Source organism: Dama dama, chromosome 6 (assembly GCF_033118175.1).
Source record: "Dama dama isolate Ldn47 chromosome 6, ASM3311817v1, whole genome shotgun sequence".
NCBI classification, from domain to species: Eukaryota; Metazoa; Chordata; class Mammalia; order Artiodactyla; family Cervidae; genus Dama; species Dama dama.
In genome coordinates, this window is record NC_083686.1 from 1,035,776 (window position 1) to 1,063,673 (window position 27,898).

Here is a 27,898-nt window from a genome sequence, read left to right on the forward strand (position 1 = left end):
ACAAGACGGAATCAAGATTGCCGGGAGAAATATCAACAACCTCAGATATGCAGATGACACCACCCTTATGAAGAAAGCAAAGAGGAGCTAAAGAGCTTCTTGATGAGGGTGAAAGAGGAGAGTGAAAAAGCTGGCTTAAAGTTCAAGATTCAGAAAACTAAGATCATGGCATCTGGTCCCATCACTTCATGGCAAATAGATGGGAAAAAAATGGAGACAGACTTTATTTTCCTGGGCTCCAAAATCACTGGGGACAGTGACTGCAGTCATGAAATTAAAAGACCCTTGCTCCTTGGAAGAAAAGCTATGACTAACCAAGACAGCATATTAAAAAGCAGAGACATTACTTTGCCAACAAAGGTCCATATAAGTCAAAGCTATGGTTTTCCCAATAGTCATGTACAGATGTGAAAGTTGGGTCATTAGGAAAGCTGAGTGCTGAAGAATTGATGCTTTCGAACTGTGGTGTTGGAGAAACAGTCTTGAGAGTCCGTTGAACAGCAAGGAGATCAAACCAGTCCATCCTAAAGGAAATCAACCCTGAATATCCATTGGAAGGACTGAGGCTGAAGCTGAAGCTCTGATACCTTGGCCACCTGAATCAAAGAGCCAACTTATTGGGGAAGACCCTGATGCTGGGGAAGATTGAAGGTGGGAGGAGAAGGGGACGACAGAGGATGAGATGGTTGGATGGCATCACCGACTCCATGGACATGAGTTTGAGTGAGCCCCAGGAGTTGGTGATGAAGAAGCCTGGCGTGCTGCCGTCCATGGGGTCACAGAGTCAGACACGGCTTAGCAACTGAGCAGCAACAACAAGTGGGCTCAGGAATGTTTCTTTTTTCTCGGCCTAAATAAATCCGCTGTGGAAAAGGTGTGTTTTCTCAGCAGCTTGAAGCCCAAACCTGCACTGCAGACACCCTTGGGCCCGCTTCCGCAGATGCGATCTCCTTCTGTCTCAGCCCCGGTGCCTGGATGGGGACCCAAGCCCCCCTGCCCCCGCAGCCGCAGCAGAGCCACCGCCTCTGGACCTGCAGTCCCACCCTCATCAGGACTGGCCCCTGGACCCAAGGCGGGGCGGCTCTGAGTCACCCTGTGTTCTTCCAGCTGGCCAGCCCAGATCCCATCCCGTCCCCACACGAGCAGCCAGGTCACGTGTCTGCAAGGGTAAAGACCTGGGCCCGTCCTTGAGCCCGAGCTGCCTCCTAGGAGGAGGGGTGCCCTCTCTGCTCCCGAGGGCTTCCAGTGGAGGCCAGCCTGGAGACCTGGGCAGAGCTGCTGTGGGTGACGCGTCCTGCCCCGAGCGGGGGACACGCCTGGCGTCCCACTGGACTTGCTGAGGTCCGCCCTGCCTGGGTGCTCCCGGAGGGCAGGGCCCTGGCCGGCGGTGGATGGCTGGGGGCTTGGTGGGCCCAGGGCCTGGCAGGTGTCCCCGGGAAGATGGCTTTGTTCGGGACACCGTCAACGGGCCGCTGTGCTCCGCTAATCCTACCCACCTGGCGGACAGACGTGGACTTGCTGGCCGGCCCCAACTCCAGCTGGCAGCAGCTGGCAGCCACACGCGGCCAGGGGCTGCAGCTCATCCTGGGGGGCTGTGGGAGCCCGACCCGAGCAGAGAGGGAGCCCTGCATGTAGCCGGCTGTCCCCCAGGCCCTGCTCCAAGCCGCCTAGGAGGGCAGAGCGGCCAGCCCCAGCTCCGCAGCTGCTCTGGCCTGATAGCCCTCACCTTTCCTGGGGCCGCAGGGCCTGCTTCCTCGGGACCAGAGGTCTCCAGTCCCAGCTCCCAATGCCAGGTTGGCAGGGGCTCAGGACACTCGGCCGGACCCTGTCCCCCCGGCACCTCAGGCTCCCCACCTTGAATAAGGGGACCCCCAGGAATCCAGGACAGAGGATGGCGCCCCGGGGGGCATCACTAAAGACCTGGGTTGGGGGCGGGTGGCGTGGGGGGACAGGGCCCAGCTGAGGTCCTTCCAGGGCCGGCCGTGGGGGGCTGCAGGCAGACTCTGCCGTGGGTTTCCGGTCCCCGGGTGGGGGGCAGCCGTCTGGAGGACAGGGGCTGAGACCGTGGCCGCGGCGGCAGAGACGGGGCTGCAGTTACTAGTGAGGTCTGCCGGGGCACAGGTGGTACCGCCGCCCCGGGGACAGCCCCTGACCCCTCAGCTCCAGCCCCGGGGGTCACGAACGTACATCCCAGAAACCTCACAGCCTCTATCCCCAGGGGCTCGGCCCAGGCCTCTGAGTCAGCGGCTGCTGGTGGGGCCCCACCTGGTTCCAGAGGAGCCAGCTCTGGGCCCGGGGACCTCAGGCATCTCTCACGGAGGACGGTGTGCAGGGAGTGGCCTCATGGGGAAGCCCCCCTCCACGGCGGAACTGCGGGGGGTGCAGGAAGGGACCCGGGCCAGCCCGCCCCTGGCCTGTCTGGTCACCTCGGCCTATGGCTCTTCTCCCCTTTACGGTCCTCACTTCACGAACAGGCCAAGACCACCCCTCAGGAGCCCGCAGAGCTGGGACCACCTCCCTCTGGGGCAGGGAGGGTGGGTCTGGGTGGGGGTGGAGGGCACCGTGACCTTCAGAAGCCTGTGGAAAAGCAGCAGGTGGTCGCGGGCCTGGCCCCCTGTTGCTGAGGGTCATCTGGGGGTGGGAGGGCCTGAACTGAGAGGCCCCCGGGGGTGGGCCGGCCCCCGTCGAGTCTCCACCTGCCTAACGAGCTGGATTTCTGGCACTACCAGTTCTGTGAGCTCAAAGCAGACAGCGGCCTGCACTCCCTGAAGCAATTTACAAGAAGAAGCTTCTGGGCCTCGTGGTGTGTGTGAGCGTGCGCGCGCGCCCGTGTGTGTGCAGGTAAGCACATCTTAGGGGAAGGAGGGACACTCTGAGCCCCCAGGTCTGCGAGGCCGGATGTCCAGGGGCCTCCCTGGAGTGGGTGCTCCAGAGTCACAGGGAGCTGGGGCTGGGGGGGGGCACTCCTGCCACCCACCTGTGACCCCTGGGGGGGGGGGCTGCCTTGTTCTGGGGGCAGGACTAAGGGTATCCTGGCAGCGAGGGTGGATGGGTCGGGGCTGGACAGGGTTAGGGCAGGGACGAAGGCATGGAGACCAGGGGATGTCTGAGGCTTTCCATCAGCTCTTGGTTTTGAAGATTTATTGCTTTCTGCAACCTCAGTAGGGGGCTTCCCAGGTGGTGGTAAAGAATCTGTCTGCAATGCAGGAGACTCAGAAGACACAGGTTCGATCCCTGGGCTGGGAAGACCCCCCTGGAGGAGGGCATGGCAACCCACTCCAGTATTCTTGCCTGGAGAATCCCATGGACAGAGGAGCCTGGTGGGCTCCAGTCCATGGGGTTGAAAAGTGTTGGACACAGCTGAAGCCAGCAGCACGCACGAGCGCGCGCGCACGCACACACACACACACATACACACACACACCCTCAGTGTAGCCCTCCCAGGTGGCGCAGTGGTAAAGAAACCACCTGTGATGCAGGAGCCGCAGGAGATGTGGGTTGGATCCCTGGGTCAGGAAGATCCCCTGGACAAGGAAATGGTAACCCGCGCCAGTATTCCTGCCTAGACAATCTCATGCGGGCTGCAGTCCGCCAGGGTTGCAAAGAGCTAGACAGGATTGGATGACTACGTGCACATGCCCCAGCCTCGGTGGGCTGGATGCAGCTAGGGGGCCACCCAACTACCTGGCCGGGGGGCTGCTTCACCCCAGCATGGAGCGTGGACAGCCCCTCTCCTAGCCAGCCCTGGTGAGGCCTGTCCCCCAGCCACAGCTGGCCACGGGGACAGAACGTGGCCCGTGGATGGCAGGGGCGTGAGCCGGAGCCCTGGACTCTTCACCCCCTGGGGTTGGGCACCTGGCCCTCGGCTGGATTGAGCAGAGCCCCCCCACCAGGATGATAAACCCTAAGCACCAAGGCCAGCCCAAGGCCTAAGCCCTGGGGCCTTCTCCGAGGGCGAGCATCGCAGGAGGCGACCTGTGCAAGTCAGGGCAGGGCGCCTGGGAGCAGCAGGAGGTCACAGCCACAGCCCGCGGGGAGGCCTCCTAGACCCGCTGCGTGCACCTCTGGAGCTGGCAGACAGCGTCTCTGTCCATCTGAGCTTCCTCTTCTTGGCCCCACAGGTCCACGGGACCAGGGTCGGCCCACCTTTGTGGGCTAGCCTGGGAACTGGGCTGGCTCAGAGTCTGCAAGGCCAAAGGTGGCCCTTGGCCAGGAGATGGGGACGCCTGTGGGGACGGGGACGTCCAGATCCCTGCGCGGAGGCTGTCGGCTGGAGCGGCAGGGCACACACGCATGAGCACACACACGCACGTGTAGGCACAGGTGTGCCAGGCTCGCCTGGACCAGGCTGTGCTGGGATCCGAAGCCCCTGCCCTCGCAGGGTGCACGCTTGGGTGTGGTGGGGACCCTGCCCAGCCTTGCTCTGACCCAGCTTCCCAGGCCCGGCCCGGCCCTCGCTGCTCGGGCAGGCGGGCGGCCTCTGCAGCAGGAGCTCGCAGGGCTGGTCGGCAGGACAGGGAGCTGGGGCCCACAGAAGCTCAATGGGCCTCCGCTGGCTCCACGCGCTGAGGGCTTGGGCCCAGGCTGCCCCCACGAGCTGGGAGGCCGGTGGACACATGTGCCTGCAGATGCACGGGGCGCACCCGCCGGGTGTGGGGGGCTCCTCCCGGGCCACCGGGCCCACCTGCCTGCTGTCGCAGTCACCCACTGTACTGCCCACCAGTGGCCCTCCACTGCTGGCCAGGCGGGGCACTCCCCAGCCACCCGCTCGGGGAGGCTAGTCAGGGCCTTGTCGGAGACCAGGGCCCTGCGGGGCTGTGGATCGGGGCTGTGCCGGAGAGCTGGAGGGGCGTGCACGGCCTGGGAGGCGTCTGGAGCGGGGTTGGGGGGAGGGTTGGGCCAGGAAGAAGGACAGGAGGATGGTGGGATGGGAAGGGAGGCTGGCCAGATAAGGCTCTTTGATCTGAGCTGAGACAACCCAGACCCTCATCCTGAGATAACCTTGGCCTGGGGCACTCCGCCCCCACCCACTCTGGCTGGAGGCTGACCCTGGCCCTGTGACCGGTTCTCCGGGCAGGCATGGCTGGAAAGTGGGGCAGGGTTGGCCCGGGCCGAGCCCTGGGGGTGCTCCCTGGAGCAGTGTGGCAGCAGTGAGGGGAGCCTGGGGCGGCTGCCGTCCCAGAGCTTCAGCGGTGTCACCCAGCCAGGAGGCCGCCCCCACCCACTTTCACTCTGAGCCCGGTGGTCCCCGGGAGGCCACTCCCTGTCTGTGGCCTGTTGGGTGGTCTGGTCTCAGCGGGGCACAGAGTGGCGTGGGCACAGGTATGGACGCGGCCCTGCGGGCAGGGGGCGGGAGTCGCTTATCTCACTCAGCCGCCCTCTGCCTGGGCAGGTCGGAGTCTCCCAGGTCTATCTGGACCACGCCCTCAGCGCCTGCAGGGCAGCCTGGGCAGACAATAAAGCTGTCAGCAGACTTGGGCTCTGGGGCAGGCAGGCAGGGGCGGGGGGCTTCGGGAGGGCCCTCAAAGATGTCTCTATTAGGGGGCCTCCGGCACAGGCAGAGGTGGCCCTCGGACACAGCACAGGCCAGAGGCTCGCCCTCCAGCAGCACCCGTCCCGCTGGCCCCTGGACTCAGCCCCCGGGGGGCTGGCCATTAGGCAGAGGAGCCCCCGGATGCTGGGGGCCCGGGGTGGGGGGTGAGGAGGCCAGGGCATCCTCTCCCCCGGCTCTGAAAGATCTCCCTCTTGGGGGACTGTTCAGCCTGGCTCTGAGCGAGCGCTCAGCAGACAGTGAGGGGCAGACCCTGGGGAGGCGCTCCACGCCACTGTGCCTCAGTGTACCCTTCTGTAAAATGGGGCAGTGCTGGCCGCTCAGGCAGCTCTTCAGCTTAAATACGTGCCTCCCAGAGCCCATGTGCACTGCGGCTCCTGGGGCTCCAAGCATCCAGGGAGCCGGGCCCAGGGGTGCTCAAGGCCTGGGGGGGGAACACAGAAGCCCCAGTTCCCTGGGGAGGGGTGTGACTACAGCAGGTTTCCCGCCCGAGCATGTTCTTGGGCAAGACCCCTCACGAACTACAGTCCCTCTCCTTAAAGCCCCAACAGCTGGGCTTGGGAAGGGGTCCCGGGGACCACCACTCCCATTCCTCCTTCCCAGTGGCTAGTGGGGGAGATGGGAGGCCACGGGGTCTGGGGTTAGCAGAGTCCAGCTAAAGCCTTCTCACCCAGAACCCACGGGGCCAAGCGGCCTCTCAGGGAAGCCTCACACAGCGCGGGGAACACGCACCTTCCCCAAGGCCAGGAAGCCTCCCTGCAGTGGGCAGCTGCAGCTGGTTATTGTGTCCCCAGGGAGGCCCTGCCAGCTGCAACTCCATGCCTCAGGGTCCCCCTGCAGCTCCACGCCCCCGGGGTCCCCCCGTCACACAGGACAGACACTGCAGCCGGTGTGAGCAGTTGGCCCCTGTGGGCTTTGCCAGGGGCCACATCACCCGAAAATTCAGTCTTTTTGTTCCCAGGTCCACAGGTTGTGGGGTGCCCCAGTCTGCCTCCTGGGGGGTGGGGGGCATGTCCTGGCCCCAGCCTGGACTGGACAGTGTCCACAACCTCCAGCCACAGACACTGAGGCCACCGCTGCTGCCTGTGGGATCCTGTGGCCCCTCTGAACTCCTGGGTTCTGCCTGGCAGCAGGCGGGGGCGGGTCCATGAGTGACCCACACAGGGACCGGCAGGGCCAAGAGCAAGGGATCGAGGTCCCCCCGCCCCGGGAGGGTGTGTGGTTGAGGCTCCCGGAGCAGGTGACACCCCCTCCTGGGAGGGCCAACAGAACCCAGAGGAAGGGGCATTGCTCTGGGGGTGAAGGCTGCCCAGCGGAGGGAGGAGGGCGTGACGTGCCGTGGGGCTGGCCTGGCGGCCGGCGATGGATTCCTAATTCAGCCGGAGCCTGTGGAGTCAGCCTTGTTTATTCTTGGCAGGAAGGCTGGTCCTGGGGGGTGGGGGCAGGGGGAGTAAAGCCTTTTCAAAAAATAATAATAATAAAAACGCTCATTTAGAAGGCTCCCAAGACGTGCTGAACTCCAAAAGGGTCCTGGAAAAAATGCTGAGAAGGTTTAAGTGTAAATGGACCCAAAACACCATAATTAAATTTCCCTTAAATTTACCAGAGTTTGGGGTCAAAGAAAAAATAAAACTTAGGGAAAATACACTTGAGGTTTCAGGCAAATGCCAAGTGCTTAGGAAAATAGATTTCTGAGCTGCTCAGCGGCTACCGGCCTGGCCCCCGCCAGCCCTGGGAGCTGTGGAGGCCTTAACCCCTCCTTGGCCAGCAGTGGGTCCTTCTCCACCGTCCTCCTTCCCCAGCCCACTCCCCTGGGGGCCACCCCCACACCTGGGCTGGCCCTCCCCAGCCAGACTCTCCCCCAACCAGCACCTCCTGCCCTTGTGCACTTTGAGGCAGCCTTCTGTGCCAGGCTCCAGTACGGGGTTGAGGGATGGACCTCCCCAGCCCCCTCCGCTCCCCCTAGCTGGGGTGGCACCCAGGAGAAGCCTGAGCTTTGCCCACCCCCCGCCCTGTCACTCTCCTGTGTCTACAGACAGCACTGCTCTTTTATTGCTCATCTGGGAGCAACCACATTTTCCAAACCTGAAGTCAGGATTTGAGGTCTAGTGGTCAGAGTGAACCAAGGGGCACAAGGCCGGAATGTTTGCACTGGGGCTGTCAGCGCACATCCGAGAAGACAGCCTCCGACAGCACATGATTCATGGTGTTGCCCTTTTTGCTCAGCCTGCCAGGAAGCTCGGAGCTAAAATTAAGGACCTTGTACAACAGTTAGTGTTGGCCAGCGGACCTTGGAATTTCTCCACTTCTCCATGTTCTTTAACATCTCTGCTATAATGAGCAAGTCAACTGTGCTTTTTATTTTCTGAGAATGAATTTAAAAGGCAGAAATTACCCACGATCTACAACAGGGCTTCTCTGGTGGCTCAGACGGTAAAGAATCTGCCTGCAGTGCAGGAGACCACTTTTGATCCCTGGGTTGGGAAGATCCCCTGGAGAAGGGAATGGCTGCCCACTCCATTATTCTTGCCTGGAGGATTCCATGGACAGAGGAGCCTGACGGGCTACAGTCCATGGGTCACATAGAGTCGGACGTGACTGAGCGGCTTTCACAACAGCCACCACCTCTCTCAAATCTGCTTGCTTTTCCTTGGGGGAGGGACCTGGTTCAGAACAGCTCGGCAGGGCGTCCCAGGGGCCCCCTCCCCGTCCCTTGTTGACCTGCTCTGAGCCCTGGGGCCCAGCTCCTGGGCCCTGACAGCAGGCAGGAGTGGCAGTGACTTCCCGAGATGGTGGGGACGTGTGCTGGGAGGAGGGGGGAGCTCGGAGACTGAGCCGCCCCTGCGGGGGGTCCCCCGAGCCTTCTGGAAGAGGTGGGCTGGGCACTGAACACCTGAAGTCGCCCTGGGGCCTCAGTCTCCCCCAGCCCAGCCCCGAGCCCATGGCAGCCCCTCCCTGGGCCTGAGTCCCTCGGGAGGCTGAGCGGGAGGCTCTGGCTGGGGGTCCCCTATCCTGAGCCCCTGGCTTAGCGCTGGCCTTGACGGGTGCCCGTTGGGCACCGCGGCGGCTGCAGCGGGCAGCAGCGCTGTGGATGCAGGCGGGGCAGAGGCTGAAACTCCCCGAGCTGAGTGCACCTTGGCGCCATGAACCCAGTGTGGGCCCAGGCCGGGCCGGGGGGTGAGGAGGGGCGGGGGGGGGGTGCTGACAGCCCGCTGGGGTCCGCACCCGGGGCCCAGGGCGGCCTGCTCACCCGCACAAGCCCCGGCACGCAGGGCCGCCCAGCTCTGACTCACCCACCGGGCTGGGCTGGGCTGGGCCCGGCTGCCCTCAGCCTCCACACCCACCTTCCTTCCCCGTGCTGTGGGCCCTGGGAGGTGGGGTCAGTGTTTGGAGAGGGGAGCGGGCAGGGAGGGGTCAACTGTAAGCCCTGGGCTCCAGGGGGCCTGGGGAGCACCCACCACATGGGGTGCTGGGAAGACTCAGCCCGGCGGAGCTGCAGGGGGTCTCGGAGGAGATGCCCCGTCAGTGGGCTGTGATGAAACCCTGGCTACCAGGGGCATTGCCCACCCTGGGGGAACCAGCACAGGGGCCTGTGAACCAAGGGCCCGCCCGCCGTCTTGGGAAGGCCCCATGGGACAGCTTGCTCCAGCTGAACGTGATGACTTGGAAACAATAATTGTGAACAAATAAAATTATTTTGTCAAGAATAATAAAAATGCCTTCGAGCAGTGCCATCCCCTGGTGGCAAGGGTGGGGCCAAGTGGGCAGCAACTCCTCCGGGGCTGCAAGAGGCAGTGTCAGACCCTCTGGAAGCAATCTGGCAGAGTCCGCTGCCAAGAGCCGTGAAAATGCTCCTGAACCCTGACCCAGATGCCACCCTACGGTGCCGCTGGAGACAGGTTGCAGTGGAGGGACCACTTCAAACCGTGGGCAGCACCAAAGAGACCAGCCACCGTGGGGGGAGGGTGTGTGGCGAGGGGCAGGATGGGGCCTCCAAAAGGGAGATCCACTCCTGGAGCCTGGGAATGCGGCCTTATTTGGAAAAAGAGTCTTGCAGTCGTTAAATTAAGCTCATGAGATCAAGAGATCAGCCTGGGTGATCTGGGTGGCCCTACATCCAAAGACAAGTGTCCTTATATAACAGAAGAAAAACCACGTGGCTATGGAGGGAGACACTGGGGTGGATGCAGCCACAAGCCAAGGACAGCCAGGAACCACCAGCGGCAGGAAGAGGCGGGAAGGGCCCTCCCCTAGAGTCTGAGATGGGGCTGGGGAATGTGAGGCAGGGGGACAGCCCCACCAACACCTTGATTTCAGACTGTTGGCCCCTAGAACTGGGAGAGACTAAATTTCACTCAACCGGTTTGTGGGAATTTGTGCAGCAGCCCTGGGAAGGGAATCCAGGGTGTGAAGCACCCAGAGGTCAACCAGGGCCCTTCGCTGGAGGAAGCGGGGGCTCACGGCACACTCTGGGGGCACCGTGGGAGTGCCCTCTGCCCTCCTCTGCTAGCAGCGCCCACCAGCCAGACCCACACGGACGTGGATGGTGCCCCTGCCCAGTCTGGGGGACGTGGGCTTGAGCAGAGCCAGCAACCCAGGCGGCACACGGCAGAGGCGCTGATCTGTCGGGTGGGCACAGAGCAGTGGGCCCTTCAGTCAGCAAGTCCAAGCTCACGCTGCTCGCCGCGCGGCAGGCCAGTGAACCAGAGACAAGGTGTTGAGAGCCAGGTGACTGAGGAGGTGGCAGACTAATGTCTCGCAATAACTACCTTATTGGGGTCTGGATGCCAGCTTCTTTTACAGATCAGGGATGAGGGGAGGTGAGAAAACAAAGGAAAAAGTCCATGAACATTGCCAATACCTCCTAGAACAGCAAGCCTTAGGCAGGGTGATGTGTTGATTTCTTCCTCCCTGCCATCTGGAGGAAGGTGGACAGGGTTCTGAACCAAGGCACCTTTTAACAAGGAGAGGGGCAGGATTCTCTAAGGCAGGCCATTCTGTATGATTAAAATAAAAAGGAAAAAAGGAATGGAAAGCAATTCAAAGAAATAGTTCCAACATAGAGTCAGACTTGACTTTTCCCTGTGACACTTCAGGGTCCCAAGGTCTAGCCCCAAAGGCTGGGGTGTCTCCAGGCTCACCTGGAACAGTGGGGTGGCCGGAGCAGCAGGTCAGAGACACTCTCCTCGACCAATCTGCTGATGAGCACACAGAGTCTGAGAAGCCAGAGGCACTTGGCTGGGGGACCCAGAGCCAGACCCAGGGGTCACCCTCTCCCGTCTGGCTCCTTCGGGTTCCTCCTGCCTTACTTGCCCCAGGCCCCTCTCCCCCCACTCCAGGCATCTCAGGCTTTGCCACCAGCCCCCCACCGCGGCCTTCCTCAGAGCCCCAGAGTTGGGGTCCTGCACCCAGGGCCATCCAGTCCCCTCTCTCCATTCTCATGCACAGCAAGCACCCTGTCTCCAAACTTCTCCCTGGGGTGGAGTATGCCTGGGTGAGCCTCTCTGGCCAGTAACTCAGGCAGCCGAGCTCTGCGCGAATGCAGCAGGCGCTTCATAAATGCAGCACCAGGCCCCCCAGTCCCGGGAGTGCAGGCCCCTAGCATCCCAACCCCAGGCGGGCAGGCCGAACTGGCCTTGGTCCCGGGCTTTCCGGGCTGCTCACGCCCGCCCTGGGGCCTAGCCTGTGCGGTGAAGCCTCCCTGGCAAGTCTCACCCGCAGAGACCACCCCTCTCTACGTCCCCTCCCCACCCAGCCTTCCCCGGGCCTGAGCCCCTGGTCAGCGGCCCGCTAGTCACCGGGACAGCGCGCTGTGCAAAGAGAAACCGCGCTCGGCCTCTCTGTGCGCCGGCCCGGCGCGGGGGGGCCCGACGGTGCGACAGGGGGCCTCGCGGAGGAGCCGGCTCCCACGCCCTCCGAGACCGCCGGGCGCCCCCGCCCCGCCCCGCCCCCTCTAATCCCCTCGGCGGGCAGGGGCTAGGCCGGCCGCGGCCCCGCCCCCGGACCGCCCCAGGGGAGGGGCGTGTCCCCGCGCCCAGCGAGCCGGGGCGGGCGTGGCCGGGGCGGGGCGGGGAGGGAGCGGGCCGGCCCCCACTGGCTGCCGCGCGCCCGGCCGCCCGGGCTCAGTGCGCGGTGGCGGCGGCGGCGGCGGCGGCGCGGGCAGCTGACGCCGCGCGGTCCAGCTCGGCCGGGCGCACCGAGCACTGAGCCCGGGCGGACGGCCGGAGGGACGAGGCGCAGGCGCTGGGCCGGCGCGCGGCGGGCGCGATCCGGAGCCGCGCTCAGCGAGTCGGGCGCCCGGGGCCGCCAGGTCGGTGCGTGGGGACCCGGCGGGCGCGAGGGGTCCGGAGCGCGCGGCGGGCTCGGATCCCAAGCGGTGTCTGCGGCGGGGCCCGGCCGGGGCGCGGGCTTCCCGCTCTGGAAAGTTTGCCGCCGCCGCCGCCGCCGCCGCCCTGGGAGGGCTGTGCAGCAGCCAGGGAGGGAAGGGGGAGGAGGGACCGCGGTGGGGAGGCGGCGGCCGGCGCCAGGCGGCCCGGGAGCCCTGGGCGGCGGCGGCGGCGGCGGCGGCGGCGGGCGGGCGGGCGGGCGGGGCGGCCGGGGATCGGAGGGGCCGGGGCGCAGGAGCCCGGCCACCGCCGCCTCCGCCCCTGCGCTCCCCGGCCCGCCCGCTTAACGAGTTGCCTGCTTCCTCCCGCAGACTCCGCAACGGCGCCCTCCTCCCGCCGGTGCTAGAGCCGGGCCATGGGGGGCAGCATGCTGGCGCGCGCCGCCTGAGGACGCCGCACCCCCCGCCCCCGCGATGGGCGCCCCGGCTCGCGTCCTCGCGTTTTGCGTGGCAGTGGCGGTCATGACCGGCGCCGTCCTCGGTTCCCCGGGCGTGGAGCCCCGCGTCGCGCGGAGAGCGGCAGGTACGCGGGGACCCGGCGGGCGGCGGCGGCGGGGCCGGGGAACGGGCGCCGAGGTGGGTGTGGGGCGTTGGATGTTTGAGTGGGCCCCTGGGCGCGCTCTGCGCTGGCATCGCGGGGCCGGCGTCCGGGTTTCTGCCGCCCGCCCTCCCCGGGGATCGGGGCCAGAGCTGGCGCGGCAGTTTGTGGGGCGCCTGGAGCCGCAGGGCTGCCACCCAAGTACGAGGCTGTGGCGGCGAGCTGGGCACCGCGGTGGCATCCGCGCTCCCCGCCCCCCGCGGCTCCCCAGCCGGGCGCAGCCTGCCCCCCGGGCGCGGTCGGGAGGGCTTGGGGGCTGCGTTTCCACGATTCCCATTGTTCTGCGGGGTCCGAACTGACAGAAAGTTCCTGCTGTTGATGCCCCTGCCCCAGCCCCCTTCGGGCCCCAGTTCATGGCCAGCTGCAGCCAAAGCAGACTCTGGACTTTGAAGGGAGGGTATGAAAGTGCGTCAGCCCGCGGCTGGGCCCCAGCCCCTCAGTGGCCTGCACGACCAGGTGACACCTTCTAGTGCCTCTGTTCCCCTCCTCCCAGCTCTCACACTCCGGGAGTTAAGATAACTGTTCCCCTGGGGCGCGCGCCGAGCGCCAGGCCGGGCTGGAAAGTGGTTAGCGCGAATGCCCGAGCGGCGTGGGGCTGTGGTCCCCCTCTGGCGACCAAGGTTCGGCGGGACGTCGAGGGTCGGCAAGGAGGGCCCGTGGGCGCGGGCAGCAGAGGGTATGGAGCGCGTCTTGGCGCGGGACCGCGCCCCTCACACGCGCCGGGCCCCCCGAGGTGCAAGCGCGCACCGCCCCCCGGCCGAGCGCTCCGTGTGCCCACGCCCGGCACGCGCTCTGCCAGGCTCCCGGTGGCGGCCGGGCAGAGAGGGGAGGCCCGGGGGGCGGCCGTAGGGAGCCCGCCCCTCTGGAGACCGACGACTTTGCGGCGCTGGAGAGGGTCGGCGCGTGCGAGGGGCTGCGCGCACCCCCGTCCCCGGCCGGGCGGCCGCGCGGAGGGAGGCCTTCGCCCGGTGAGCTCACGCCCCACCCGGGCGGGACCCGAACAGCCGCTCCTTTGTACCTCGGCGCGGCCACAGACGCGCATTGATGGCGGCCCGGCCTCGCGGGGAGGTGTGAGCCGGGCGGCTGCGGGCGCGCGGTGCCAGGGAGGCGGCGGCCGCGGGCTGGACACAGGCAGATGGCGGCCCGCCCCTCCCCGCGCCCCCCGCTCCCCTTCCTGCGGCGGCGGCGGCGGCGGCCTCCCGGAACAATGTCATTTTTTTATGAATGAAAGTGGGCCCTGCGCTTGAATGTGCGTGTCATTCAGCGGCGTGACAGAGGCCGTCAGGAGGTCAGCGCGCGCTTTTAGCGCCTGCTAGGGCGGCCCCCGCTTCCAGGGGCGCCGAATAGGCGGCCGCGGGGAGGGGGGGCCGAATTAGCATTCGCATTCAGATAAAGATATTACTCCCTACGGCTGGGGAATGTCAACTAGCCCCCGGGGAGGGGCGGGGGGCGGGGCCCAGGCCTCCTGGATCCCCTGCGGCGCAGAGTTGGGGGGGGGGGGGACGGGCAGCGGGTCCCCCAACCCCCGCGCCGCCTTAAGGGACTGCTGGCGTCCCCACCAGATGCGGGCCTGGGGTAGAAAGACCGAGGACCGGGCCGGCCTCCGCAGGAAAGTTGGCGAAACAGGTAGCCAGTTGAAAGATCAATAAACTTAATCCGGTTCCTGAAAGAGCTGCAGAGCCCTCGTGAAATTTACAAAGGTCCCAGCCTGGCTCTCTCCCAGGGAGCGTAAGTTATGGCGAGGGAGCTGGCAGAGGTCAAGGACAGTGGAGGAGGTGTCCATGGCAGGACCGCCCGGCCACCCCAGCAGCTTCCTCTCCACGTGGAGCCACATTCTCAGTGAGGGCCTGGGCAGGGGCCCCTACCCGGTGGGGAGGTTGCAGGGGACCCACCCGGCCAGGACGGGTCCCTGGGGGCGCCGGGCACGTCTAGGAAGGCCCTGGTGGCAGCCTCCCCTGCCTGCTCCTCAGCAGGGCTGGACTTTGAGCCCCACAGGCCACTGGGTGGTTCATTAACCTGGGCTGAGCCCGAGTCTGGACTTCTGGCCTCTGAGCGCCTGCATCGAGCTGGGGAGCGTCCCCGCCCTCCCCCCCAAGCCCTCAAGTCCCACTTGGGGCCCTATCTGTGGCCCGGCACACCCCATTTTACAGTTGGGCCCAGAGAGGAGCCAGGGTCTCATTGAGGAGGTGGGGACGCAGTGCCCAGGCAGCGGTTTGGGGTCGGGGGTGGCCTGGCTGGCCCGTGATTTACAAGTGAACGCAGGCTTGTGGTGAGCCTCTTTGGGGGGGCGGGTTCTTAACCCCAGGCCCTGCTGGGCCCCGAGGGACTGGCTGCCTGCCCCAGGTCCGGGTGCTTGCCCACAGCCTCAGTTTCCTTGCCCATCCAGGAGTCCTGGTGGCCAGTTGTAGGAGGATTAGGCTGGATAATCCTGTAAACCCTCATTAGCCTCCGAATTAGTCAGGCCTCCGAATCCCACCCCTTTCTTTTTCTAACTTTGTTACCAAACCTTTCAGATTCTTTCCAGGTGGGGTGGGGGGAAGGCCCCGACTTCAGGGTCCCTGTGGGGCACCCTCCGGGATGCTTAAAGCACGTACCTGGCGGCGGAGAGCCTCACGTGTCCAGGGCCGGAGGGCTCTTCTCTTCCAGCGGCTCCAGGGGGTTCCTTTGAGTGGGGTGTGAATTCGATCCTTGTTCTCCTGGTCTCCCCTGACCCGGGCACACCCCCATGCATTGAGGGGGCCTCAGCTGTAGTGAATGAGTGAACTGTAGCACGTGAGTTTGAGCAAACTCCAGGAGATGGTGAAGGACAGAGGAGCCTGACGTGCTGCAGTCCTTGGGGTCGCAAAGAGTCAGACAGGAGTGAGCAACTGAACAACGTAGTGACTCCAAGCCTGCAGTGACCCCAAACCAGGAGCACGTCCCCCCAGCAGAGGTCGCTGCCTTCCCCACAGACGGGCTCCGGCTCTGGCCGGGTGGACAGCAGCCCTGGGGCGGAGTCCCCCTACTTGGGTGGTCTCCCTGTTCTGACAGTGGGGGATACTGAGTCACGGGTGGGGGATTCTGGGCCTGGGAGACAGGGCCAGAGGAGGGCCTGGCCTGGCTCCTCCAGGGCACGGTACCCCTTGGCGCCCCTCACTGAGCTTAGGCTTTGGGGGTGCAGGCGGGAGCAGGTGCTGTGGACCCTCGGGGACAGATGCTGGCACGTGGCACTCGGGCACCCACCAGGCACAGAGGACATTTGTTGTATACCAGGTGTGGCCCCGGTGGCTATCTGGGTGTGGGAGGACCCCCTTGTGTGGCTCAAGGAAGGCTTTTCCCAAGGCCCCTGGGGATAGGAGGCTGAGCAGTCCACGGCATGTGGCTCCCCCACCCCCGAGGTAGAGCGCCCCCTGCACCCTGTCCATCACTCTGTCTCCCTGCCTGACCACCCTCTTGGCCCTTCCTGGTCTCCCCGGGGCCCTCCTGGCGCAGGGCAGGCCCGGTGGACTGGACATGCAGGAAGGAGTGATGCCTCTGCTGTCCCCACCCGGGTCTGCGGCCATCTGGTGGGGCAGGGTGGTGGGCAGGTCAGAGGTCGGCCGTCGGCCGGGTCCAGGCCCCACCTCTCCCCACCCCGCCACCGGTGATGGCTGCAGGCCTGAGTCTGGCCTGGGGTCGGTCCTGAGTCCTTCCAGCCCCTGCTGGACCGGGTTGAAGCGGATACTTGTGCGGGTGGCTTGACCTGCCGTCGCCTCCCAGACCAAACCGGAACCAACCACTGTTGCCCTTGGGCTGGGGCCTGAGGCTGAGGTGGCCACAGCTAGCCTGTTCTTGGCCTTCTGGGGGGCCTCAGCTGACTCCTAGCCCTGGGTGGTCCCCACACGATACCGTGGCTGTGACTGGGGGCTGCCTGTCAGGCTGGGAGCCCCTCACTGGGGGCCAAGGGGACGCAGACACCGTGGACGGTTGAGGGAGCCCCCTGGTGGGCCCTGAGCCGGTGGACCTCCCGAGGTGGGCAGGCTGAGCGGGGCCTGTCTGGGGAGCTGGCGTGGCCAGAGTGGGCAGCTGGGCCTCGAATCTAGGCCATGCATCGGCAGAATGACAAGTAAGGGTGCGGCGAATCCAGCTGGGTCTGCGCGGTGGGACCACCCAGCCCTGTCCCGGGCCCGAAGCCCAGGCTACCAGGCATTGTCTGCCCCTGGCAGGGAGACCTGGGCAGGCGGTCAGCCCCTGGGTCTCAGGCCTTGTGGGCCCCTTGGGATCTGGGCAGGCAATGGGCAACGGGAGGGCCCAGGGGCCTAGCATAAATCTGCAAGGACCCTCCAGCCCAGCTTCTTGGCACCTGCGGGGGAGGTGGGCCAGGGCTGCCTGCCTGGCCTGGGGGCTCTCCGCCAGCCGAGCGCGGAGCCCTCCTGCTCCTCCCACCCGTGTCCCTGTCCGTAACGTGGGGCCCTCGGTCCCCTCACCCCACCAACCAGACCGGTGCGTGCACGGGTGCGTGCACACCACACGTGCGTGCATTGCTGACCCCTTTCCTGGTGCTCATTGCTGAGGCTAGTTTAGGTCTAAGGCGCTCCCTTCCAAGTCCGCATGTAGGCTGTCTCAGCCTCAGCCGTTCTGGGAAGTTTGGAGTGCTCCGTCGTATGCTGGGCAGTATCTGTTCTCAGGTCCTGGGGAGGGTGGCACCCCCTCCTGGGATGAGTGGCCTTGTCCCTTCCCCGTGTCATCCCCACCTGACGTCCCCACGAGGCACGCGCGCGCGCCCACCTCCCACGGTGCTGCTGCCCGTGAGGTCACTGTGGATCTTAAACATTTCCAAGTGGTTGGAAAAAAAGCAGGAGAAATGCTTCACGACACTCTGGAGTGTCCCGTGTCCACGTGTTTGACTGGCCCCCCCCCACCCGTCTCCTTGCGTTGCCAACATAGGAGAGTCGGCCCTGGCACCGCTGACGGTCGCCCCTGCCCCGGCCCGCCCTATGGGACAGCTGGCAAGACCGCCTCCCCGGTCCCTGCCTCCAGGCCCCAGACGGCCCGGCATGTCCAGTGCTGCGTGGGGACACCCGCCTCACACCCCCATCTCGCCCGCAGAGGTCCCAGGCCCCGAGCCCAGCCCACAGGAGCGGGCCTTTGGCAGTGGGGACACTGTGGAGCTGAGCTGCCGCTTGCCGGCGGGGGCGCCCACGGAGCCCACCATCTGGGTGAAGGACGGCGTGGGCCTGGCACCCTCGGGCCGCGTCCTGGTGGGGCCGCAGCGGCTACAGGTGATCAACGCCTCCCACGAGGACGCCGGGGCCTACAGCTGCCGCCAGCGCCTCTCCCAGCGGGTGCTGTGCCTCTTCAACGTGCGCGTGACAGGTAGTGGCCAGGGCGCGGTGCTCCCAGTGGGGGAGGCGCGGGGAAGCCCGCCCCGGTGAGGGCCCTGCCTGGCTGCAGGCCGCTTCCCACATCGCCCTCTCGCCTGCCTTACAGACGCCCCGTCCTCGGGGGACGACGAAGATGAGGACGACGAGGCCGAGGACACAGGTGAGACCAGGCTTCAGGTGCGTGGGGCTGCCCGGGCGGGGACCTGCCTTCCCACCGGGGCCCAGCCCCGCCCGCCCCAGGCACTGGGCCCCTGCTCGGCAGGCAGGCGTGAGACCGGGGCCGGGGGACCACCTCTGCGGGGTTCCGCCTGTGTGGGGCGGTGGGTGCCCACCCCTGGGCTCTGGGGCAGGTGAGGGGTGGGGTGAACACTGTGCTGCAGGGCCGAGGGCCGGGGCTCTGGGAGCAGCTGGGGGGCTGGCGTGGCCAGGGCTGGGGGAGCGAGGCTTGTGGTCACTCCCACCTGCGTGTGAACCAGGGCAGGGGCAGCAGTCAGGGGCTCAGGCAAACAGGAGGCACCTGGGATAGCTTAGGCAGGAGAAAGGGGCTGGCCGTGGGTGTTGGGGTATCTCTGGGTGTCGGGCTGTCTGGGTGTCAGTGTGGCGGTGGGTGTTGGGTGTCAGGGTGGCCGTGGGTGTCAGGCGCAGGCTCATTTATGGGGAAGGGGCTGCCCGCGGTGGTTCCTGGTGGCAGCCTGTGGGTGACAGTGCCCAGGTACCTGGGCCTGGAACAGCAAGCAGCCAGGGGCTTTGCCTGCTGTGGAGCGGCCGGTCTGGGGAGGTATGCTGTCTGCTTTTGGAGGAGCTGAGTTTGCAACGCCCTGAGATGCGGGGCGGGGATGAGGGGACCCAGCGGGCGCCCTGTCCGTCTTCTCCCTCCGCCCCTGTGGGTCCCGCCCACTCTGGCGGGTGGGTGGTCTTCCGCCGTGGCCGCAGCACACCCAGCGGGCCGCTGGTGGGGCTGCCTGCCTCCTGGGAGACGCCTGCCTGGCCTCCCCAGCCCAGCCCCAAAGGAGAAAAACCAGCTGGGCCGTGAGGGTGGGGTGAACAGTCCCGGAAAGCAGGGAGGGGAGCAGGACCTCCCGGACGTCCTGTCACCCACGGGGCAGAGCGTGGCCCGGGGTCTCGCAGATGCCCACGGACTCCCGGCCGGTCACAGGGCTCCGGGTTCTCTGGGTGGCTGGGTGTTGCTCATCCATTGAGCTGGACTTCCTCACCTGCCGTGCCCTGGTCCCTCTGCCAGTCGGTGGGCCCGCCCCGGTGGGCCCGCCCCGATGGGCCTGCCTGGGTGGGTGGAGATCCCCGAGACACCTCTGCATCCTGGGTCACGGTGCGGCACCCTAGACCCCCGACTGGAGCTGGCGTTTGAGGGAGGTGAGGGGACCTGGCTTTGGGTGTGCCCGGAAGTGGCATTCAGGCTACTGGAAGCTCCTCCAGCCCCGGGCGGGGGTCTTCAAAAGGCTGACATCCCCTCCGCAAGCGGGAAACAGGCTGGAGGGGGACAGGCAAGCCTCTACCCACCCCTACCCCGGTCACAGCCTTCCCTCCCCCGACAGCAGGGGCCCCTTACTGGACGCGGCCCGAGCGGATGGACAAGAAGCTGCTAGCGGTGCCGGCCGCCAACACAGTTCGCTTCCGCTGCCCGGCTGCCGGCAACCCCATGCCGTCCATCACCTGGCTGAAGAACGGCAAGGAGTTCCGGGGCGAGCACCGCATCGGGGGCATCAAGGTGGGCCCGCGGGGGGTGGGGGCGCGGGGGCCTCGGGGTGGGGGTGGGGGGCGCGGGGCCCGCCACTGGCTCACCGGAGTCCGCCTGCAGCTGCGGCACCAGCAGTGGAGCCTGGTCATGGAGAGCGTGGTGCCCTCGGACCGCGGCAACTACACGTGCGTCGTGGAGAACAAGTTCGGCAGAATCCAGCAGACCTACACCCTGGACGTGCTGGGTGAGGCCCCGGGCGCGGGCGCGGTGGGTGGGCCCAGGCGGCGCGCACAGGCCACCTCTGAAGCCCTCCCCGCCCCGCAGAGCGCTCTCCGCACCGCCCCATCCTACAGGCGGGGCTGCCTGCCAACCAGACCGCCGTGCTGGGCAGCGACGTGGAGTTCCACTGCAAGGTCTACAGCGACGCCCAGCCCCACATCCAGTGGCTGAAGCACGTGGAGGTGAACGGCAGCAAGGTGGGGCCCGACGGCACGCCCTACGTCACCGTGCTCAAGGTGGGCACCGCTGCCGGCTGGCCGGGCGGGGAGGGCGTCCCAGGCGGGAAGCCTGTCCGCCCGGGGTGGGAACACAGGCGCTGGGCCTGGGGAGATGCAGCAGGGTGGGCCCAGGGGGCGGGGTCTGTCCACAGCGGCCTGCAGACCCAGAGCGGGGCTCTCCACCGCCTGCAGGCGCCTCCCTGGGCCCTCAGGGCAGGGCTGTGTCCGTTCGGTTCCCACGGACCCGGGGTGGGGGCCACCCGAGTTGGGGTGATTGCGACATCTGCCGCCCAAAGAGAAACATCTATTAAAGACACACGATGGGGCTGAGAGACAGGACGGGAGTGCAGACTGGGGGCGGGGCGGTGCCCAGAGCTCTCAGGCCTGGCAGCGACACAGCTGGGACCCCAGGGGCGGGCGGCCTGAGCGCCCCGCGGAAGGCCTCTCTGAGGGTCCGTGGGCAGTGGGGGTGCATGACGGGCAGCTGTGTCCAGTGTGAGCACTGCGCCCGCCGCAAGGTGTCTCCACGCCTCCTCCAGGCAGCCCTCCTGGCTGTCCCTCGGTCCGGGCGAGGGCCAGCTCCTCGGCAGTCACGCCCGCGTGTCCGGCGGGGCCCCCGCGCCTGAGCCGGGTCTCTTGTCCCCGCAGTCGTGGATCAGTGAGAGTGCGGAGGCCGACGCGCGCCTCCGCCTGGCCAATGTGTCCGAGCGTGACGGGGGCGAGTACCTCTGTCGAGCCTCCAATTTCATAGGCGTGGCTGAGAAGGCCTTTTGGCTGCGTGTTCACGGGCCCCCAGCAGGTAACAGCTCTGTCCCACGCCTGCCTGGCACGCCGAGCTCCAGCTCCGATGCCCTGGCCCTGTGCCCACCTGCACGTCCCACCACTCCCGCCCCCCAACCCTGGCTCACACTCTGCTCCCAGCGTGGCCGCCTCTGCACCTTGACCCCCACCCCCCACCCCCGGCCTCCGTTATGACAGCCTGCTCTCAGTCCCCATAGCCTGCGCTGACCCGCCTGCACCCCGTGTGTGCCCCAGATGTCTGGGCCCGAGCGCCCACCTTCAGCTGCTCTAGCACGCGTGCCCTCTCTCTCTGTCTGTCTGTCTCTCTGGCCCCTCCTCTCTCTCTGGCCCCGGCTCCCACGGCTACTCACTTCTGCCTGGCCCTGCCGGCTGCCTGCTCCCCGACCCCCGCCTGCCCCCCTCCCCCGGTGCACGCTCACCCCGCCTGCTGTGCTGATGGCCAACATGTCTGGCTCACTTGGGACAGAGGACTCGCCGGTGGAGGGACTGGCTTCGGGCTCGGTGTGGACGCGCGGGGCAGAGGCCGCTCGGCCACGGGGGCCGCGGTGGCGGTGGCGGCGTTTTCCTTGCAGCCTGGCCGGATCGGCGCCGAGTGGACTCTGGCTGCGGTGCCCGCGGGCGGCTCTTGGCGCTCTCCTATCGCGCTGTGTTCTCTCTTTGTAGACGGCGGGCGCTAACACCACCGACAAGGAGCTAGAGGTTCTATCCTTGCGCAATGTCACCTTTGAGGACGCGGGGGAGTACACGTGTCTGGCGGGCAATTCTATCGGGTTTTCCCATCACTCTGCGTGGCTGGTGGTGCTGCCAGGTACCAGCTTCTGCCGCTCTCGCTCTGTCCTCTGGGGGCTCGGGACGCGCCAGTGCCGCCGGGGAGGCCAGGGGACCGCAGAGCCCGCCGGCCGGCTTCCACACCCGGCCTGCGGGCAGAGTCCACCGGGCCCTATCTCGACCCAGACGGGCCTTCCCCCCCACAGCGCCCCGGCCCAGCAGGGTCCCTGGCAGCTGACGTGGTGGCGCTGGCGTCTCCCGGGTGGCGGGTGAGGGTGCTGCTGGCTCTGCTGGGCTCTCTTCTCTCCTGGGTCTGTCTGCTCCTCGTGGCCTGTGCACTTCTGGCTGCTGAAGACTCAACGAGGCCTTGGCACTCCCCCTACCCCGCCAGGGGCGGGGCCTGTACCCTGTCCTGGCCCCCACCCCCACCATGCCCGCAGCTCCGGCCCTGGGCAAGGCGCAGGCTCCTGCGATGCTGGGCCAGGCCGCCGACTCCTGTGTCTTTGCAGCCGAGGAGGAGCTGGTGGAGGCCGGTGAGGCTGGCGGTGTGTTTGCGGGCGTCCTCAGCTATGGGCTGGGCTTCCTCCTCTTCATCCTGGCCGTGGCCGCCGTGACGCTCTACCGCCTGAGGAGCCCACCCAAGAAGGGCCTGGGCTCGCCCGCAGTGCACAAGGTCTCCCGCTTCCCGCTCAAGCGACAGGTAACAGAAAGTAGATACCAGGTTCCGAGCCCGCCCGTGCCCTTGCCCGGCCCACTGCCCCGGCCCCCAGGCGCGTCCCATCTGTAGAGTCTGAGGACGTCGGGGTGTGTGCCGAGCCCTCCCCAGTCTTCACAGTCACCCCGCAGAGCTGGGTTACTCTGGTGCAAAATGTGTTAAAAACCTCCACTCAGCACCACGCAGAAGTCAGGCCCCGCCCGGGCACGCGGTCTGTGGGCACCGCACTCCGGGTCCTGGCTGCCCGGCCCTGCGGCACCAACCTGCCCCTGCCGACCCAGCAGGTGTCCTTGGAGTCCAGTTCGTCTATGAGCTCCAACACGCCGCTGGTGCGCATCGCCCGGCTGTCTTCGGGCGAGGGCCCCACCCTGGCCAACGTCTCTGAGCTCGAGCTGCCCGCCGACCCCAAGTGGGAGCTGTCCCGGGCCCGGTCAGTGGTGTGCGCAGGCCTGGGACCTGACCCACTGGGGGATGTGGGGGCACAGAGGGTGGGGGTCCCATGGCGGGGAGGGGTTCCCACTCGGGCCTGACTGAAATCAGATGGGAGTCAGGCTGACTCCCTGATGAATATGGGGCTGGATGCCCCCTCTTGAGACGGGTGAGGGGGGACCCACTCTCGGAAAAGTGACCTCACGGTCCAGAGGTCGCGGGGTAGTGTCCTTTATCACCATTAGCAGGGCTGCCGGGGCGAGTGTGGAGGGCTTCGTGGAGGCGGCGGGACTGACCTCAGGCTGCCTGGGATAGGACTTCAAGCAGGCTGGTGTGTTCATGGCCTCTCTGCTTCTGCTACCAGGCTGACCCTGGGCAAGCCTCTCGGGGAGGGCTGCTTCGGCCAGGTGGTCATGGCAGAGGCCATTGGCATCGACAAGGACCGAGCTGCCAAGCCCGTCACGGTGGCGGTGAAGATGCTGAAAGGTGATGGTTGGGTTGGGATGTGGCGAGGGGGCCCGTGCCAGGCTGGACGGCCTTGCCTGACCCCGCTGCCCATCCCCACACAGATGATGCCACGGATAAGGACTTATCGGACCTGGTGTCCGAGATGGAGATGATGAAGATGATTGGAAAACACAAGAACATTATCAACCTGCTGGGCGCCTGCACGCAGGGCGGTGAGAGCCGGGGCCTGCGGGCAGGGCGGGGGTCTGCAGGCGGGGCGGTGGGCGTAGACTGCACTGGGGCGGTGAGGGCCGTGGGCGGGGCCTGCACGCAGACGCGGTGGGGGCGGGGCCGCGTGGGGGTGGGGCGGTGGGAGGCCCGCAGGGCACCCCTCTGAGCCGCCCGCACCCCCAGGGCCCCTTTACGTGCTGGTGGAGTACGCGGCCAAAGGCAACCTGCGGGAATACCTAAGGGCGCGGCGGCCCCCGGGCACTGACTACTCCTTCGACACCTGCCGGCTGCCCGAGGAGCAGCTGACCTTCAAAGACCTGGTGTCCTGCGCCTACCAGGTGGCGCGGGGCATGGAGTACCTGGCCTCGCAGAAGGTGAGCGGGGCCAGGGGGTGGGGGGACAGGGAGCGGCGGTTGGAGAGGCCATGGGACCGGCTCAAACCCGCGCCCTCCACCCCTAGTGCATCCATAGGGACCTGGCGGCCCGCAACGTGCTGGTGACCGAGGACAACGTGATGAAAATCGCCGACTTCGGCCTGGCCCGTGACGTGCACAACCTCGACTACTACAAGAAGACCACCAACGTGAGCTCAGCCCGGGGAGGTGGGGGCTCTTGAGCCAAGAGGGCGCCTGGCAGCCAACACGCTCCCTTCATCCCTCCAGGGCCGCCTGCCCGTGAAGTGGATGGCACCCGAGGCCTTGTTTGACCGCGTCTACACCCACCAAAGTGACGTGTATGTGGCCCCAAACTTGGCAGGGGCGTGGGCGGGGAGTGGAGCACAGGCCGCTGGGGGCAGGCACCCAGGAGGTCTTGGGGGCAGCCCCCTGGGCTGAGCCCTGCGCTCCGGTGGGGTCTGTTCCGGGGCTGACGCGGCCGCGCCCCCCACCACCCACAGCTGGTCCTTCGGGGTCCTGCTCTGGGAGATCTTCACGCTGGGGGGCTCGCCGTACCCCGGCATCCCCGTGGAGGAGCTCTTCAAGCTGCTGAAGGAAGGACACCGCATGGACAAGCCGGCCAACTGCACGCATGATCTGTGAGTGCGTCCCCGCCGCTGGGGAGGGGGAGGCCAGCCCCGAGGGCGGGGCGCTGGCGAGCGGAGGGCAGGGCCGACCTGCGTGTCCCCCAGGTACATGATCATGCGTGAATGCTGGCACGCCGCGCCCTCGCAGAGGCCCACTTTCAAGCAGCTGGTGGAGGACCTGGACCGCGTTCTCACCGTGACGTCCACCGACGTGAGTGTGGGCCCGCCCCGCCCCGCCCCGCGATGGCTCCCGTGCGGAGGGGCTGCCGCGCTGACCGTAGCCCACCTACCACCTGCAGGAGTACCTGGACCTGTCAGTGCCCTTCGAGCAGTACTCGCCAGGCGGCCAGGACACCCCCAGCTCTGGCTCCTCGGGAGATGACTCCGTGTTCGCTCACGACCTGCTGCCCCCGGCCCCACCCGGCAGCGGGGGCTCGCGGACGTGAAGGGCCGCGGCCAGCCGGCCAAGCCCCCATCAATGTGAGAACAGACCCCAGCTGCCGCTGGCGTGCCGTGATCACTGGGTCCCACTGGGTCCCGCCGGCCCGGGGCCCAAGACCTGGAACGGGTGGACGGATGCACAGACAACGTCACGTGTGTGTGTGTGGGCGTGCGTGCACACACGCATGTGCTCTGGGGTCCCTGGGGTGTTCGCCCTGCTGTACGGTGACCTCCTGGCCACCTGGACGGGCAGCACCAGGGGACCAAACGTAGAATGTAAGGGGCTCCTCCCATGGGACCCCTCAGGACAGGCGCTGGGCCCCTCCCCGAGCTCCCTGCCCCTCCCGCAGTCCCCCACAGGGAGCCCCGGGGGGCTGGCCAGGCTCCGGTGTCCAGAGCGGGTCGAGGCCCCTCCAAGTGCCCAAGCTGAGCCTACAGGGAAGCCCCAATGTGGCGCACCTCCCCCCCAAGTGGCACCTTCTGCCTGGGGTGTTAGCAGCCCCCCACCTCCAGGCCTCCCCACTCCCCACCCCGCCCCCCCAGAGACTGAAATTACGGGTACCTGAAGGCGGGAGCCTTTAACTTCTATCTGAAAGGTTTATTCCAGAAATGAGTGTACATTTATATAAATAGATGCTGTGTATATGATATACACATACATATATATATAAATATCTATATGGGAAAAGGCAGGCCGGTACAACTGAGGCTCGGGACCCTGAGCGGGCAGGGGGCAGGGGCAGGGGGCCGGGGCCCCTCAGCCAGGGGAGGCCCCCCCGGGACTCGCTGTTGAGAAACCATGGAGTAGGGAGGGGCTTTTCTGTCCTTGGACCTGTATATTTGTAAAGCTATTTATCGACACCCAGAGCCGTGTCCCGTCGCTCCCCAGGGCCCTAGTGTTTAGCCAGGTGCATGGCAGAGGTTTAAGTTTTAACTTATTAACAGTGAAAAGGTTTATGCTTCGTTTAGGGGATTGCTGAGGGTGCCTCCAAGCCCGCACCCCAAGGCTGGAGCCAACCCCTGGGCACCCTGAAGAGTCATTAATAGTTTGAGATGATTCCATGAGGATATTTTATTCCCTTTGGCCTTCTTTTGCAGGAGAAGTAGATTTCTATAGGATTTTTCTCTAGGAGATTTATTTTTTTAGACTTCAAAGCAAGCTGGTATTTTCATACAATTTCTTCTAATTGCCATGTGTTCCAGGCAGGGAGGCAATTTCAGGGGGGGCCACCCCTGCATGCAGGTTCAGATGTTATTAGATGTTACAAGTTTATATATATCTATATATATAATTTATTGAGTTTTTACAAGATGTATTTGCTGTAGATTTAACACTTCTTACGCAATGCTTCTAGACTTTTATAGCCCGGACTGCTACCTTTCAAAGCTTGGGAGAGAAAGCCACAGATTCAGTTTTGTTACTTTTTGTACTGTTAACGGCCCTGAGTTTGGGCGGCTGTTCTCTGCTTGTCAGCAGGCTCAGGGTGGTCTCTGTTCTCAGGGACCCCAGCCTTGTGGGGGCCAAACCGGCAGATGTGCTTTCCAAAAAATAAACAGACACCTGGTTCAGATCCATGCTTTCTTGTCTCTCGTCCTGGCCTCCCAGGCAGCTCCCAGGTCCTCCCTGCAGGAGGGCGGGGTCCCTGGTTGCAGCAGGGGTGGAGGCCTCCAGACTGGACCGGCCACCTGGGTCTCGCTCTCCAGGGCTTTCCAGCCCAGATCTCTGGCACAGGGGCCCGACACTGGCATGGCAGAACCTCAAGATCACCGGTGGTCTTCACTGCCTTGGTCTGGGGTCTCCAGGGGCAGGGGATGTGGATGATGTGTTTGTGTGAAGGGGCAGTGAGGAGAGGCTGGGCCTGGCCATCCTGTCTGTCCCCAGCTCATGGTTTTCAGGGACTCTGGGGGGTCACATCCAGGTACTTGTTGCTGGTTCCAAGGCCCCCTGCCTCCGCCCTGTCCCCTGTGCCTGCTTACCCAGTCAGCTGGGGAGAGGGAGGCTTCTAGGTGGGTGCCCTACCCCACCATGGGACCCCATGTAAACAAGGACCCGGGCTTCGACAGTCTGCAGTCCTGGCCACACTCCTGCTCCTGGCTGGCTTCCCTCCCCATCCCAGGCCTGGCACCCCCTTGGGCCCCACCATCACCCCCTACACAACTTCCGGCAGGCACTGTATGCCAATACTCTGGCTGGTCAGTCAGGGAGCTGAGGCCCAGTAACAGGATCTGGGCCCGCCTACTGCAGAGTTCAGAGCCTGAGGGAGGCAAGACAGCAGAACACCCATGCAGCAGTGGTGGGGATGAGTTTGGGAAAGCTTCCTGGAGGAGGCAACGGTGGTGCCCAGCGGGGAGGCTAGGGTGGCTTCAGGGACAGGTGGCCGTGTGGAGTCCCGTCCTGCCCGGAACTGAGCTCTGGCCAGGGCCGGCTGGCGCTACCCCATGCGCCCCTGCTTTGCGACCTGGTGCCCCTCTGTCCCTCATGTCCCACCATCTTGAGGGACAAATCAGCCCCTGGGCACTGTAAACTTTTACTCTGGCTTCAAAGAAACTTGCTGCCCTTACCGCTGTGTTCAGCTCACCTCTCAAGAGAGGGGTTTTTGGACCCTCTTTCTGGAGACCAGGAGAGGCTGCCAGGGGCTTGCCTCTGGATAACGGCGCCGCCCAACGCCTGACCACTCGGGAAAGCGCCTCCGGCCCCTCCCAAGCCTCTCCAGCCTGCCAGAGACCCCGTGTTTGTGTCCAGTGCTCGGGGGACACGAGGCGATAGCGCCGGGAAGGGCAAGGAGGCCAGGGAGGGCCAGGGCGCGGAGGGCGCGGGCAAGGCCAGAGGCGGGAGGCGGTCCCCGTCGGGACCGGCGCAGCGCGGGCAAGGCGCGCCCTCTAGCGCCGGCCGGGCAGCGTCCCCGCCGCGCCCCGGGCTCTTCTCCGGCCCGGACCTGGCGGGGCTCTATGCGCTGTCTGAACAGCCAGGGGCCC

General features: G+C 65.9%; 1 protein-coding gene across 11 annotated transcripts; it reads left to right on the top strand.

The window, feature by feature from the left end:
- The first annotated feature begins 12,304 nt into the window (after positions 1-12,304).
- On the top strand, positions 12,305-26,493 carry FGFR3 (fibroblast growth factor receptor 3). 11 transcript variants are annotated; one of them, XM_061145350.1, is made up of 17 exons: positions 12,305-12,459; positions 17,602-17,868; positions 17,983-18,036; positions 19,430-19,602; positions 19,693-19,816; positions 19,897-20,087; positions 20,718-20,868; positions 22,148-22,344; positions 22,638-22,783; positions 23,147-23,268; positions 23,352-23,462; positions 23,644-23,834; positions 23,921-24,043; positions 24,123-24,193; positions 24,356-24,493; positions 24,587-24,692; positions 24,781-26,493. In XM_061145350.1, the coding sequence occupies exons 1-17, from the start codon at positions 12,351-12,353 to the stop codon at positions 24,925-24,927; spliced, it is 2,421 nt and encodes an 806-aa protein (XP_061001333.1). In that variant the 5' UTR covers positions 12,305-12,350; the 3' UTR covers positions 24,928-26,493. The 11 variants fall into 11 exon arrangements, with proteins under 11 accessions (XP_061001333.1, XP_061001334.1, XP_061001337.1 ...); XM_061145351.1 differs by having other exon boundaries at positions 22,148-22,338; positions 22,635-22,783; XM_061145354.1 differs by having other exon boundaries at positions 22,148-22,338.
- The last annotated feature ends 1,405 nt before the right edge of the window (positions 26,494-27,898 follow it).